This window comes from Caenorhabditis elegans, chromosome IV, assembly GCF_000002985.6.
Source record: "Caenorhabditis elegans chromosome IV".
Taxonomy (NCBI): Eukaryota; Metazoa; Nematoda; class Chromadorea; order Rhabditida; family Rhabditidae; genus Caenorhabditis; species Caenorhabditis elegans.
In genome coordinates this window covers 588425-602049 of record NC_003282.8, presented here as the reverse complement: position 1 = coordinate 602049, position 13625 = coordinate 588425, and the positions used below count along the sequence as shown (strand labels likewise).

General features: G+C 37.9%; 5 protein-coding genes and 1 non-coding gene across 6 annotated transcripts; 3 read left to right on the top strand and 3 right to left on the bottom strand.

The window, feature by feature from the left end:
• Positions 1-354: 354 nt before the first annotated feature.
• Positions 355-2601, top strand: srt-59 (Serpentine Receptor, class T; the record flags this gene model as incomplete). Its single annotated transcript, NM_067554.5, has 5 exons — positions 355-378; positions 1057-1482; positions 1793-1939; positions 2092-2221; positions 2340-2601. The coding sequence occupies 5 exons, from the start codon at positions 355-357 to the stop codon at positions 2543-2545; spliced, it is 933 nt and encodes a 310-aa protein (NP_499955.3). The 3' UTR covers positions 2546-2601.
• Positions 2602-3278: 677 nt separating this feature from the next.
• C18H7.11 (CUB_2 domain-containing protein) lies at positions 3279-5147 on the bottom strand. Its single transcript, NM_001038311.7, has 6 exons — positions 5029-5147; positions 4900-4985; positions 4702-4850; positions 4382-4655; positions 3873-4101; positions 3279-3677 (listed from the first exon to the last, which is right to left on the bottom strand). The coding sequence occupies exons 1-6, from the start codon at positions 5143-5145 to the stop codon at positions 3318-3320; spliced, it is 1215 nt and encodes a 404-aa protein (NP_001033400.2). The 5' UTR covers positions 5146-5147; the 3' UTR covers positions 3279-3317.
• Positions 5148-5657: 510 nt separating this feature from the next.
• C18H7.7 (TransThyretin-Related family domain) lies at positions 5658-6327 on the top strand. The gene is made up of 3 exons (NM_067553.6): positions 5658-5697; positions 5745-5894; positions 5974-6327. Exons 2-3 carry the CDS (start codon positions 5749-5751, stop codon positions 6287-6289), a joined length of 462 nt encoding a protein of 153 aa, NP_499954.2. The 5' UTR covers positions 5658-5697; positions 5745-5748; the 3' UTR covers positions 6290-6327.
• Positions 6328-6813: 486 nt separating this feature from the next.
• On the bottom strand, positions 6814-8721 carry C18H7.4 (Tyrosine-protein kinase). Its single transcript, NM_067552.6, has 5 exons — positions 8656-8721; positions 8551-8609; positions 7699-8391; positions 7119-7386; positions 6814-7071 (listed from the first exon to the last, which is right to left on the bottom strand). The coding sequence occupies exons 2-5, from the start codon at positions 8571-8573 to the stop codon at positions 6883-6885; spliced, it is 1173 nt and encodes a 390-aa protein (NP_499953.2). The 5' UTR covers positions 8574-8609; positions 8656-8721; the 3' UTR covers positions 6814-6882.
• On the bottom strand, positions 7420-7569 carry C18H7.15. Its single transcript, NR_052878.1, has one exon. It is a non-coding gene; the product is annotated as an Unclassified non-coding RNA C18H7.15 (non-coding RNA).
• An 843-nt stretch (positions 8722-9564) lies between the features above and the next one.
• Positions 9565-13015, top strand: C18H7.6 (Aa_trans domain-containing protein). The gene is made up of 8 exons (NM_067551.6): positions 9565-9710; positions 9948-10040; positions 10556-10649; positions 10698-11164; positions 11905-12114; positions 12182-12299; positions 12345-12503; positions 12585-13015. Exons 1-8 carry the CDS (start codon positions 9604-9606, stop codon positions 12936-12938), a joined length of 1602 nt encoding a protein of 533 aa, NP_499952.3. The 5' UTR covers positions 9565-9603; the 3' UTR covers positions 12939-13015.
• Positions 13016-13625: the final 610 nt, after the last annotated feature.

Genomic DNA, 13625 nt, shown 5'->3' with positions numbered 1-13625 from the left:
TTTTAGAACTTTGACGTATTTTCTCCACGTCTTCTGACACCACAAGTATTCATGAACAATAGTTGGATCAAATGAGAAATAATACCTGGGATTAATGAGAACAAGGAATTGAAAAAAAAACTGAAAAGAACCTGCAATGAATTTCATATAAAAGTGAGAAAAAATAAAATATTATTTTTTTCATTTTTTTTGTAAATGGACAATTTCTTCAAGTTAATATCGAATGATTTGGATTCTTCACTAAATTATTTTATTCGAAATGGGTTCAGACCTCATGCGTACTATTATAATTGTTCTGGAATTCGAGATCCATTTGAAATCGGGAAGCAAAGACCTTTTTTGGGTGTCTATTTTATGACTGTTGGATGTATGATTTTGGTGAGTAAAAATCGGTTTTTTTTTCAATTTTGTTGGGAGTTTGAAATTTTATATTTGTATAATTCTGACACAAAAATTAATTGAATTATATTTAAAAAAAAAAACAAAAATTTAACCCCAAAATTTAAAATTTTCAATGAATTTGGGTCTATGTTAAAATTAATTTCATCAAAACTATTGGCGCAACCTTATAATTTAAATTTTTGAAAAAATAAGAAAACATGAACGTTGGCGCGAAATTCGGAATTTCAATAATAGCTTTTTTAAATTTTTGGCCCGAAATTGAATAATTACTTTAGTTTTTCAAAAATTTGGGCTCGAAGTTCAAATTTTGATTTTCCAAACATATTTACAGTAAATTAAAATTCAAAATCGGTGCAAAAAAATGTGAAAATTACAAAAAAATCGACTCGAAGTTCTAATTTAAAATTTCCAATTAAAATTGAAATTTTTAGGTTTTCGCGGTTTTTTTTAATGACAAGAAACTCAAATTTCGACTCAAAATTCAAGCTTAAATTCTTCAAAAATTTTGGCGAGAAGAATTTAGAAAGTTGATTTTTTTTTCAAATTTTTGCCTTCATTTTAAATTACTATGTACTCTATCTAGAAAATTTTGGCAAAAACGTTCACTTCAGAAATATCAAAATATTTTTAATCCAGAATAAAATCACATTTCAGACAATGTACCTCCTGTGCCTCTACGTAATTTTCCAAAGCGAGCTCGTAAAGTCCTCTTGCTACAAAATCATGCTCTACCTGGGCTTAATGGACACTTGTTGCCTAATTGTCAACTCTCTTATAACGGGATATCTCGGATTTATCGGAGCAACTTTCTGCTCTTACCCAAGATTTATCTACGTAGCTGGAGCAATTGGATGTGGGTGTTGGATGGGATCGTGCTCAACTTGCATTCTGTTAGCAGCCAATCGATGTAGTGATATTAATCATAATCTTCCAATCCGGAAAATGTTCATCGGGAAGAATGTCTACATAACTATGATGATTCCAGCGACGTATACAATTTATGCAATGTTTTTCACAAAACCAATAATTTTTGACTCAAATTATATGAGCTGGTTTTTCAATCCGAATTTGGGACTAAACGTGAGAATTTTTGTTTTTCAGAGTTGAGAAATTTATTTGAGATCATTATTTGGTATTCAACTTTGGTCATTTAAAATAGGAATTTGAAAATAAATCTCTAAAAAAATTAGTAGATCTGAAACGTTTTTAATACTTTCGAAGCCTCCGTAAATCTACAATGAAATCAGTAGGTATATGCATACCTCCGTAAATCTACACTGGCTTCCGTAAATCCACACGTACCTCAGTAAACTTTCAGATCGATTTTTTTCTATATCAAAATGCTCGTATGCAGCTAAATTGTTTTTTGTAACAACTTTTTTTTTTGCAGAGCGACCTATATGTAAATGTACCATATACCGTCAACAACTGTTGTGTCTCAGTATGTACGGCAAGTGTCTACGCCTACCTGAGCCTGCTAATTCACTGGAAAAATGAGCACGCACAGTCGGAGGCGCTTTCAAAAACACAGAAGCAGGTATTTTTCTAAAAAAAAAAAAATTTTTTTTTTAAGTCGACGTCGCTGATTGGTTGACGACGACCAATCAGCGATGCGCAAAGCTTGTGGCCAACGCTGCTAATTGGTCCTCGCTAATTACAATTTAAAATTCACAATCAGACAATTTACAGGTATTCATGCAATCAATTATTATTTGTACGTGTAAAGCAACAGCTGCATTTATCTACGTTTACATGCAATTTTTTAATTCTCCACCTCCCGTCATCCTGTTTGGCGAGATCGCGTGGCAGTGTGCACATGGTAAGAATTTTTAAAAATTGTTGTGAACTGGAGAATTGTTCGTATGTTTTATTTGAAAATTTATTTTTTTTCAATTTTTTAAAGTCAAACAAGTGGCTCCAAATCAAACTTTTTACAGCATCCGTTTGCGTGGTGTACATAACTTGGAACAAAACAATACGCCGAAAAGTTCTGCATTTGATAATCCCAAATTTGATAAGAAATCGAATGAAATCGAGAGTGAGAAGCTCAATCACATCAGCGCATCCGATTATGAACCTGATGGCAAATGAAATTATCAATGCGACAAGAACCAATAGTGGGACAGCTGTCACTGTTTTTTGAAGTTTTTTATCTTAGTATTGTATTTTTATAATGCTATTAATAAAGATTTTTACCAAGAAAAAATTTTGAAAATCAATTTTTGGTTGAAAATTTTACCCACAAAAAGTTGCAGATTAGTTTGAAAAACAATTCTCAAAAAAATCTAAAGTTGCTCCCATAGGAAAGTTTTTTTTCAATCTCTATACTTTTTATTTCTTTTAACTACATATTCTTATACCCACATATTTTTATCAAACTCCCAAGTTAGATATTTGCTATGGCGTGCAAAATTTGGAGCACACCCCCATGGGGGTGTGCTCCAAATGGTTGCTATTCTAAAATTATCATAGTATATTTGCCTGTGCTTTTTGTTGTGAAATTTTTCAAAAGAAAATTGTTGTCTCTGCCGAATTGTGGTCGAAACTTGATAAGAAATGACTAGTGACAAATTTCACAAGAACTCAGCTGGATGCATTTTGGAACAAAAACCAACAGCTCACGTGGTGTGGGAGTGTCCCATTTCGGTTCGATCTAGGAAGATCTACGAGAATTGCTGGAATTTAGCCCTTGCATGACTAAGAGCGTGCTGACGTCACATTTTTTTGGGAAAAAGATTCCCGCATTTTTTGTAGATCAAACCGTAATGGGACAGTTTGACACCACGTGACAGCTTGGAAACAGACCTGGCGTGTTTTCCGATAGACTGCCTTGATCTATGTCCGCTGCCAATTTAACGAACACTATGCAGTTGACAAATTGATTTAAAGTTTTACACATGGTGAATAAATATCATTCAAAATAATCGATACAAAAATACTGAAAATAACAAAATCAACAATTCCATTGCTCCAAATCCAGTAAATGCTCCCTTTGTTGTTGTGATAACAGGTGCAGTGGATGTCACCTGTCCAACTGTAGATGGCGTAGTTTGTGTCACAGTTGTCGGTCCAGCGGTGGTAGTTGGTAGAAGTTCGCCAGTGAATGCAAAGTATTGACAGTAAAAAGTGCCCGGAACAGGACTTGTTGAATTTATAGTCAGCCTGGTGGGCGCAGCTAAGGCCCACCCTAGGTTTTGAGTCTCGCTGGATCGATTTATAAAATTAGAAACGCCGGTCATCGAAATCAGAAGATCGTTTGAGATAAATGCGGAAACCTGAAAAACAAAAAATACTGTGAATGGGGGAATTACATAAAAATAAAAAAATTAGCTTGAAAGTTCTTCAAAATTTGATTTGCCGCGCAAAATTTTGAATACCCGTAGAGTGTTATTTTTACGTAAACAAGTCGTTGAAATACTTTTAAACATGCTTTTTAAAATTTTTCTGTTTGTTTTTAAAAAAAAACTCACATAGGTCCCACTAATTCCTTCTCTACTATTATCAGTTTGAAAGTTGACAACATGCTCATCATAGGGCTTATTCTCTCCACTAACAATAAGGCCAGTTGTGTTGACTGAAGTTGTTGTATATTTGTGATCACTAACATATCTGTTCTCTAGATCCATATTAAAAGGACCCATCGAAGTGATGTACCAGTAGTCGAGTTTTATTTGAAGAGGCTCAATGTTGGGGAAAAATCTGAAGTTTGAAAAATATTAGGCCAATTTTTCACATCATTGTGACAAAGTTTCTTATAAATTTGTATAGGCATATGTATAAAGTATTAGATGTACTTTCTGGAAATTATCTGTTTTTTTTATCGTTTCGAAAATTTTCTTCGAGGTTGGAAAGCAATAAGCAAATTCACTCGGAAAGTTGCGACTGTGAAGCAGTTTTTGAGCAACTTTTTGAAATTTTTCAATGATTTTCAGGCTTCCCCATATAGGCTACTGATTTATATTAATTTTAATAAACTTACACATTAAGGCCATTTTGAGAAAATACTGGATTCATGAAAAATGTGTGTGTATTATTCGTCACATCATTCCAATCAAAATCAGGAATACCCCATTGGAAGTAGAGATTTGTATTCGGGGAATGATTGATATTTGTCACATATGACGTCATTCTTGGTGCATCATTATCAATCGATACTTGATTCAAGCGAGTATTCAAAACTACCACAGTCGACATCATTCCAATTTTGCTGATAGATTGAGTGGTTTTGAGGACGTACACGGAGAAGGTTGGATCTAAAAAAAACAATAATTGAATATTTATCACTTGGAAAATATGTACCTCGAGCTTGCTGATTTGTAGTTATATAGATATATCCACTTAACATATAGGTTATCGAGTCATTGTTACTTGTTGAAAGTTCCAAGGAACTCGAGGTAGTTAGAAATTTTGGGGATTCATCATCGTTGGAATCGCCTAGCCTGTCGCACCTGGAGTTTTGATTGTTTATTTTAATTTTGTTAATCAGGGATTTGTTACGTGATTGTGGTGCCGCCTGATGTTAGTTGAATATTTTTCAGCAACTGATTATCGTCATTCGATGCCAGGTAGACATGGGCTCCGCTCTTAAATTTGGATGTATAACCCGACATTATAATTGAATATTACCTCAACGGAAACAGTTATTGTTCCAATCGATGAGAATTGTGTGAGGTAAATCACTTTAGGAACAGCTTGCACAGAAATGCTCAGTAATAATAATAGAAAAATGCAACTTCTAGACATGACAAATAGAGAATAATGGAGGAAAAAAATTAGACTGCTATAAAACGGAGACTGATAAGACGTTTTTCAATAAAAAATAAACATTTCTGTCGAGTTTTGTCAGATAAGAAGAGGTGTGAGTCAAATTTTTACCGTTTTTACCGTGATGTGTGTGTGTGTAGTTCTGTCGGACAAATAGTTGAATCATTTTGGGGATTGAAAAAGGAGGTGTGGTACGTATTATGGAAAAAAAAACAACGGGAAAATTCAGGGACCAGTATGAAAAAAAGGTTGAAAATTGAACGAAATTCGAAATACCGCGCAAATTCTTAGCTTTCCAAAATGAAGCGGGCGATAGCTGGGTAGACCAAATTCTGGTCCAATCAGACGGCCGGTTTGGCACCTCCATGTCAGAAAAACTTGATTTCAACGTTCAAAGTTCTTCAAAGATTACGTGAAAAAAAACTCCGTGACACGTGACAGGATGAACGTGCAAGTGCGGATTTATTGATTTTCCAATCATTCTTCAAGTTTGCAGTCACGTGGTTGCAGTCTTCCGTTCTTCTTTTTTGGGTAATTTTTGCTCAATTTTCAGCCTAAAAATTCAATTCGATTTTCAGACAAATGCTTCGTGGAATTACCCTTCTCTTCTTCTCCATCGGCCTTTCTTGTGCCTGGGATCATTTTCAATTCGATATCACCGTGTTCTGCGAGCTGAATAATATTCAGGATTATAACTTGAAAATCGAATGGGTCGAGGTGGATAGTCTGTGAGTTTTTTGAAAAATTGTTTGAAACTTGCATGATATTGCCCTTCAGAAAATCCATATTCAACAAATAAATTTTCAGTAACGGCCAAGACCAGCTCTCCCAACCGAAGATTCTCATTCTGGGACCCGGCCGACAAAGCTTCTCCCAAGACGGAGCCTTGAACGGCGATGAGATGTTCTCGGCTGGATATAAGCCCAGAGCTCTTATAAGTCATGATTGTACTAGTGATCGGAAACCAGTGGATCTTCAATTGACTGTGAAACGTCTCTGTGAAATTGGACATCTGTGCCACTACCGTATCATCACCGATCTCACCAATCACTGGGGAAAAGAAGACATTGAGCCAGCGAACTTTATTCATGACAATATTGATCAATTTTCTGATTTCCCATAGATTCCCCATAGTTTATTGATAATAAAATTGCTTATTTGCTTTGCGTTGAATGTGTCTACCAACGTGCCTGCCTACTTGCCTACCTACGGCCTAGGCAATAACTCCGATGTATGTTGTCTTACGAACTATGCAGTTGATGGTTTCAAATTGTAGGCACTTGGTTTTGTATTCAAGGTGGCCTGCGCCTACCTTGAGCCTGCGTAGTTAACGCGGACAGTAGGTACGAGGGCAGGCGTTCCTCAAACATGCCTGGAATTTATATCAATACTGCACTAAAAATGCCGAATGTAAAACAAAAAGCCACGTAGACCCTCCTATATGGCCTCACAAAATCCTGCCTGCATGCTGCCTTCATGGTCGCCTACGCCTTCATTGCGGCTACCTGCTTGCCTTTTTGTTTATAAGCTTTCAGCTCAAACTGCCCCAGCATCAAATACAGGAATTAATGTGAAACTGTATATAAAAGACGTTAGGTAGTCATTTAGGCGCAAGGCGTATATGCCTACTTGTGCCTAAAAATTAAGTTTAGATCGAACTATTTTATTCAAAGACTCATAGTGCTCTCAAACGGCAGCAGACTTCTCCGAGCTCTTCTAACAACCCTGCAGCAGACTCGGTTCTCCGGCTTCATACTTCTGATTCAGATCCTCCAGCTTCTCCTTGAGTTTCTCAGCGTTCGGTCTCTTCTCCGGATCGTGGTTCCAGCACTCGGCAAGCAGAGATGCCACGTCTTTCGGCATGCCCTCCGGCGGTTGCATCCGGTAGCCACCTCGAACTTTTTGCTGAAAGAAGATAAAATGATAATGATTTTTTTTTGAAAGCTTAGTACCTTAACAGTATATCCTTTCCATTCGGTGTAGGGGGATTGGTATGGGGTGATGAAGAACTCCCAAATCATGACACCAAACGCGTAGACATCTGTGTTGTAGCGAGTCTCTCCGTTGGTCCAGACCTCCGGAGCTAGCCAGCGAACGTTCAGAGGTTTCGAAAGGTCGACTTTGTAGACGGCTGTAGCGCGACACATTCCAAAATCCGCCATCTTCACTACACCATTATGGATGAGGCAATTGCGGGAGGCGATGTCCCGGTGGATACAGCTGAAATTTGAGAATTTAAATTGATTTGTCTACTTGCCTATATGCCTACATGCCTGCACGCCTACACGCCTACATTCCAAGATTTAGGAGTTTTAGCTTGGAAACCTAAATTGATGACATGAAATGTCTACATGCCTACATGCATACCTGCCTACGTGCCTACATGGCTACATGCCTGCATTGCTACATGGCTACATGCCTACATGCCTACATGCCTACACGCCTTCATGCCTACATGCCTACATGCCTACATGCCTACATGCCTACATGCCTTCATGCCTACGCATTAATCCTAAAAGTCCAAAAACCCACTTTTTCTTATGCAGATAATCCATTCCACAAGCCGCCATATAAGTGTATTGAACTCTTCGATTGATTTTAATCTCTGGCTTGTCCCTCAACAAATCTTCCACTGATCCTCCATTACAAAACTCCAGAACCAAAAGATATGGAACATCATCCAGAATGTACCCATAAAACTTTACAATATTCGGATGATCGTACAGCTGCATGACTCTTGCTTCCTTCATCATATCCGTCAGACCTTCCTCGTCTGTTCCTTCCGTATCCAGCTTTTTCACAGCGACAATTGCATTGGTCTTAACAAGACGTCCTCTATAAACTGTCCCGTATGCTCCTGACCCGATTTGCTTCTTGAAGTTCACATCGGTATGCATCAGCTGGAACTTTCCCTTCGCAATCGCCCGCTTCAAAATCACCTTTTCCCCTTTTATCTCGATTGTTTCGGCCTTCAGTGAGTCAATCAGCTTTCCGATGTTTGAAGCACTCCGATTCCCAAGTTTTGCAGAGTTTTGATTCCTTTTTATCTCATATCGACGGATACCCTTCTTCAAACGGACCGCCAAGTGAAATTGAAGCTTGTTGAGATCCGCCACAATTCGAGTGGTCACCATGAAATCTCCATCGTTGACTAGAAGCTGGTCGGCGTCTATATTCATAAGCGCTCCGTGGAAGTACGGCAGGGTTCGGTCCTCATCGGCGATTCTGGAAATGAAGACTAGATTATAGATATTTGGCTGGAAATCACCCGGTCGAGGCGTGACTGAGGCGCCTATTAATCGCTTCTTATGCCTACATGCCTACATGCCTACATGCCTACATGCCTACATGCCTACATGCCCTACATGAATATTTCAAACTCACTTTTCTCTGTTTGCAGGAGCCATGTTGAACTCTTGATAATTGTTTACACGAGAACTGTTCTGAAAATCAAAATGATTCAGATAAAAATTGGAAAAATAAACTAACCTTTTGTATTTCCTCCCGAGAACTAGAAAAGACGTTTCTCGGCTAATGAATATTGAAAACTGATTTGAAAATTTTCAAATCGATTTGATTTTTTTTTCCGATAGCCCCCCCCCCCCCCGTGTTAGGTTTTCACGTTTTTGATTAAAATGTATTTATTTATTTATTTACGATTTAGTTATCTTGAATTTAAATTTAAAATTTTTATTTTTATAAAAACTTTCACGAAATTTTTGCGAAAACTTCCAGGAAAGTTTGGTGATTTATTACAATTTTTGTTTTGAATAAAAAATTCCAAGAAATTACTGAAAAACAGGCATTGAATCACGGGTTCTTTTTGGAATTGCAATTCTGAAATTGCACAAAACAAACAAAACGAATTTTTTAGCTTTCAGTCTGAGAAGCCTTTTTTAAAAAAGTATTTTTGCTTTCAACTTGTTCTAATTGACTCCTGCTGCGAGAAACTCGATCTTCACTGCGTAGACATGTAGGAATGTAGGCATGTAGGCATGTAGGCATGTAGGCTCCCTTATGCGCGATCATTCGGTTTAAATGTACTTCTGACTTGAGAACAAAACGATAAAAAACCAATTATAGAGTAATTATATTTGGAATACATACACCCTATAATTCATTTTTTTTTATTTTTCTTACTGGATAATTCCATTTTTCCTTATTCGCTACTTTCCCTGAAACTTCAAACGATTTTTTTCCTGCCCACAGAAACACATTTCATGTCATGTGAAATTTCAAATGTGATCAGTTCACGCCACAGTATCCCCTGCCAATTTCTAATTTGTTTTAGCGAGAAAACGAGCAGGTGAACGTAAAATTCACCTGCAAAATTGAGAAAAAAATTAAAAAAGCACCTGGTTTCAACAAGACCGATTGGTGAGGTTGACAACTCCGTCATTTCTACTTTTTTCGTCAGAGAGTCAACCTGAAGAAAAAATGGATCTCAGCAGCCTCGGAAGCTTGAAAGGAATTGGAGGTGGCGGAGGTGCTGGAGGACTCGGAGGAGGTCATGGAGGAGGTCATGGTCAAGCTGGTGGAGGAGGGTAAGTCACTGATTTTTTAAAAAAATATGTACATAGTTCATTGTTACGTACAGAAATTTCAAAAAGTTATAAAAATAATTTGAGCCGTATTGCCCTGACTTTTAGAAAATTCTGATTCTAGCTACGCCCGTGTGTAGCTAGAATCACTAGAAATTACAGGAAAATCTAGGCCGAATAAAAAGCGGGTTTCACCAAGAGTAGTAAAATCTAATTTTTTTAAATTCGTTCATTTTCCAGACAGATTTCGGCCAAGGAGCTTCAGGATTCGCTGAAATTGATAAACAGTTTTTCGAATTTGATGAAGAAAGCTAAAAATAAAGATACTGAAGGGTTAGTCAAGTTTTTTTTCTGAAACAGGTCTACGGTAATCGGTTGCCGAACCAATTACAAAATAACCACCTGTCATACTTAAAATTTTGATTTTTTCTTAAAGCAGATTTGATCTCTTAATTTTAAAAAATACCCCTACAGTCTCCTCACGGCATCTCTACAGTACCCCTACAATACCGCTACAGTACTGCAACTGCAGTACCCCTACAGTACCCCAATCGTATCCCTATTGTAGCTCAACCTTAACCCTTTTGTACCCCTACATTATTCCTCTGCAGTATTCCAGTAGCACCCAACGGCAGTACTTCTACAGTACCTCTACAGTACCCTAACCATATCTCTACTGTACTACTATAGTACCCTCTCCGTATCCCTAAAGTACCCCTAACGATTTTCACTATGCCCCTACAATAGCCCAACAACAGCCTTACAACGCCCCTACAGTACCCCTACCGTAGTCCTACAGTACCCCTACCGTACTCAAAACCAAAAACCGCTTTAAAATGTAATTTCAGAGCAAAAGACGCGTGGGCCAACATAGCCGGAGACCTAGTAAGACTGAACCCAAACGCAACCAATGAGGATTCTCTTCAAATCAAGAAATTGGTGGTTAGTTTCTTCATGATTATTGGGCCAATTCCGAGTGCAATTTTGCAGAAAGAACAACTCAACGAGGATCATAACGCGACAGATTTTCAAAACCATACCGACATTCTTACGGATATGTTGCAGAAGCACACTGGCACTTTTCTCAAAGACAATGATAATTCGACTGATTCTAGCATCAGCAACAGCACATCCCGTTGGGGTTCATGGGGATCCCACCGAAATCGTACACTTCCGGACCTTGACGATATGTCAACTGGACTAGACTTATCAGATCTGAGTGAGCTTCTTGACACACGTGAACCGGGTGATTTGAATGAAAGCTACACGCACAGTATTCCGTTAATAATTGCCTCAAGTCTTATCATGGTCTCGTTTTTCTACTACATTCCCCGGATGGTCTACTTCAGGCTAGCCCACGTACAGAAGGATTGCAAGCACGCATGGTTCTTCCCGATTTTGTATTTGTCTGCAATTGCATGCGTTGGAGCTGTGGTACATATGGCTTCTGCGTTTTAGTAAGTTTATGGATTGTGCAAAACTACACTTTGACAGCTTATAGTCTTACGGATATCAGACAAAAAATTTAGTAGAAAAATTCAGAGAAATACATAACAAATATTTTGTCAGTTAAATTTTTTCAAAGAGAAAACAAAAGGCAACTGTGTTATGAGCTGCTAAAATTGAGCAACAGGGGTGGGCGATTAATAGCCGAATTAGCAGTTAGCCGAAAAAAAACGGTTAGCCGCCCACCCCTGTTGAGCAATGATTTTTTTGGTTTTACAGTACCCCTAAAGTACTTTTAGAGTACTCTTATAATTTTCCTACAGTACCCCCAAAGTATCCCTATGATAATCCTACAGTACTTCTACAGTACTCCTAGATCACCCCAACCAGGGTTGTGCGGAACAATGTGGAACTGGGTGTTTGGCGCGAGCCGAGAGCCGACTTTTTCCAGGAGCCGCACAGCTATGACCCCAACTCCTACGGTACCCTACAGTTCACCTCAAGTACCCGCATTATCCCTACATTGCCTCGGTATTATCTATACAGTAATCCTACAGTACGCCTACAGCTCCCCCACTGTACACCCTACGGTACCTCTAAAATGCCTCTCCGGTACCTTCACAATAACTCTGCAGTCCCCATACCATAGCACGATGGAGCTCCTACAGTACCTCTACAGTACCCCTTGGGAACTGTATGAGTACTGTAGCTGGCACATCTGGTACCCCATCAACTAAACACTTTTTTTTAGCAAACTGACTCACAATGAGGCGACCGAGATGTGGGACACATTAATTTTTGGACAACCAAACGCGGAAATTATCGAACCGGATCATTTCACACCGTTTGTCCTGAAAGCTTTTTGTGCATCGGTTAATCGCATTATTGGTCCGATCATCGCATTGGTTTGCTTGCAACAAGTCGGATTATGTAATCCAAATTTTAATGTTTTCCAAAACATGTAAGCAAACTTGTCATTTTTATCAAATCATTTTTTTAGTTTTTTTTTCAATATTGGCGTATTTCAGCTTTTTCCAACTTTTCTACTGTGCTCTGATGACTGGTCTCACGTTCGGATACACCTTCTTCAAATTTCACGACTTCTTGATGGTAGTTCACAAGGATAACGTCGTAGATCCAATTCATGTAAGCCTTCATAAAGCTTTTATTATTTTGAAAATAATTTTTCAGCTGGATATTTACGATGCCGCTGCTCCATTCGTCACTGCCGTCATATTTTTCTATGCGAGACAGGCGGTAAACCGTCAGTCAACCTATGAAGCCGACAGAACTGGACCAAATGCACCAAACACTTTGGATCGTATTTCGAAAGTCGTGATCTTTCAAGTGGTAACATTTTTAAGGAATGCCGTTGAAAAAAATCATTTTTTCCCTTTTTAAAAATCGTTTTTTTTTAAATTTTATTTTCAGATCATGGCTGGTGTTGCAGTCTTTGCAAGTTTCATGAGCTTTTCAGAGGACGAAGAATTAAATTTTGATCCACGTAAATCTAACGACACATACTATTTCTTCATCACAGCCCAAACCCCAATCCCAATTTTCTTCCTCTTCAAATCGCTACTCCGTTCTCGCAAATCGAAACGGATTTGTTTTCTTGTGTGCTGTAGCTCGGGAGATCAAGTCGGTTCCGCTGAAAATGTTGATATGAATGGACATCCAAAGACCAATGAGCCGAGTGAGAAGCATGAAGACCACGAGGATGAGGAAAATGGAAAAGAGAATACTGCTGAAACGCTGGATCATAATAAGATTCATATAAGTTAAAGCGAAAGGTATTACTGAAATGCAGATTATTGTGCATACCATATATTTATTTTTGATTCGACCAAATAAACATTATTTTTTCAAATTGTTTTGAAAAGTTTTAGATCGATTTTTCCCAGTTTAAAGCATATTCAAAGTTCGTTCTTCAAATTTATACGGATGTCCTTTGTAGGTTAAAAAAAATGGTAAACGCGCAGCCGACATCCATCGAGGTTGGCAATCACATAAATTACAGCAACGGTTCATCACAGACCCCGATCGATGTCGGCTGCAAACCACAAACTACCAAGTAAACAGACATATAGTATGATCTTTGAAACAATTCCCAGTTACAGTAGCCCGGCACATTTTCGAGATTTTAAGGTTTCAGGGGGTCACACTTGATGAAAAAATCACCTGCGAAAAATGTAGTTTTTGTGATTATCGACTAGCTACGTCACAACTCAAATTGTTATTGAAGAGGTTAGGAGTTTTCAGTTGAAATATCAAAGTATTGTAATTTTATTGTAAAACCGAGATGAAAGTTTCCAGAAAAAGCGTACCTGCCTACGACAAAATATCTTGTTGGAATTTAGTTTGGGATAAAATCCTATTTTTCAACTTCACATTCCAAAAATCAATAATAGACTCCGCCTATTTTTTTGGCATTATTTATTGATCTTCCAATCGATTCTCTGCTATCCATAA

Bases quoted from the DNA above. Each gene is read 5' to 3' on its own strand.
- C18H7.11 (NM_001038311.7), bottom strand. From the start codon at position 5,145: ATGTCTAGAAGTTGCATTTTTCTATTATTATTACTGAGCATTTCTGTG. The intron at 4,851-4,899 runs GTAACAAATCCC...TCAAAACTCCAG, and splicing joins TCAGGCGGCACCACAATCAC to GTGCGACAGGCTAGGCGATT. The intron at 4,656-4,701 runs GTACATATTTTC...TGTTTTTTTTAG, and splicing joins TACAAATCAGCAAGCTCGAG to ATCCAACCTTCTCCGTGTAC.
- C18H7.7 (NM_067553.6), top strand. From the start codon at position 5,749: ATGCTTCGTGGAATTACCCTTCTCTTCTTCTCCATCGGCCTTTCTTGT. The intron at 5,895-5,973 runs GTGAGTTTTTTG...ATAAATTTTCAG, and splicing joins TGGGTCGAGGTGGATAGTCT to TAACGGCCAAGACCAGCTCT.
- C18H7.4 (NM_067552.6), bottom strand. From the start codon at position 8,573: ATGGCTCCTGCAAACAGAGAAAA. The intron at 7,387-7,698 runs GTGGGTTTTTGG...CTCAAATTTCAG, and splicing joins GATTATCTGCATAAGAAAAA to CTGTATCCACCGGGACATCG. The intron at 7,072-7,118 runs GTACTAAGCTTT...ATCTTCTTTCAG, and splicing joins GGAAAGGATATACTGTTAAG to CAAAAAGTTCGAGGTGGCTA.
- C18H7.6 (NM_067551.6), top strand. From the start codon at position 9,604: ATGGATCTCAGCAGCCTCGGAAGCTTGAAAGGAATTGGAGGTGGCGGA. The intron at 10,650-10,697 runs GTTAGTTTCTTC...GCAATTTTGCAG, and splicing joins TTCAAATCAAGAAATTGGTG to AAAGAACAACTCAACGAGGA. The intron at 11,165-11,904 runs GTAAGTTTATGG...ACTTTTTTTTAG, and splicing joins CATATGGCTTCTGCGTTTTA to CAAACTGACTCACAATGAGG.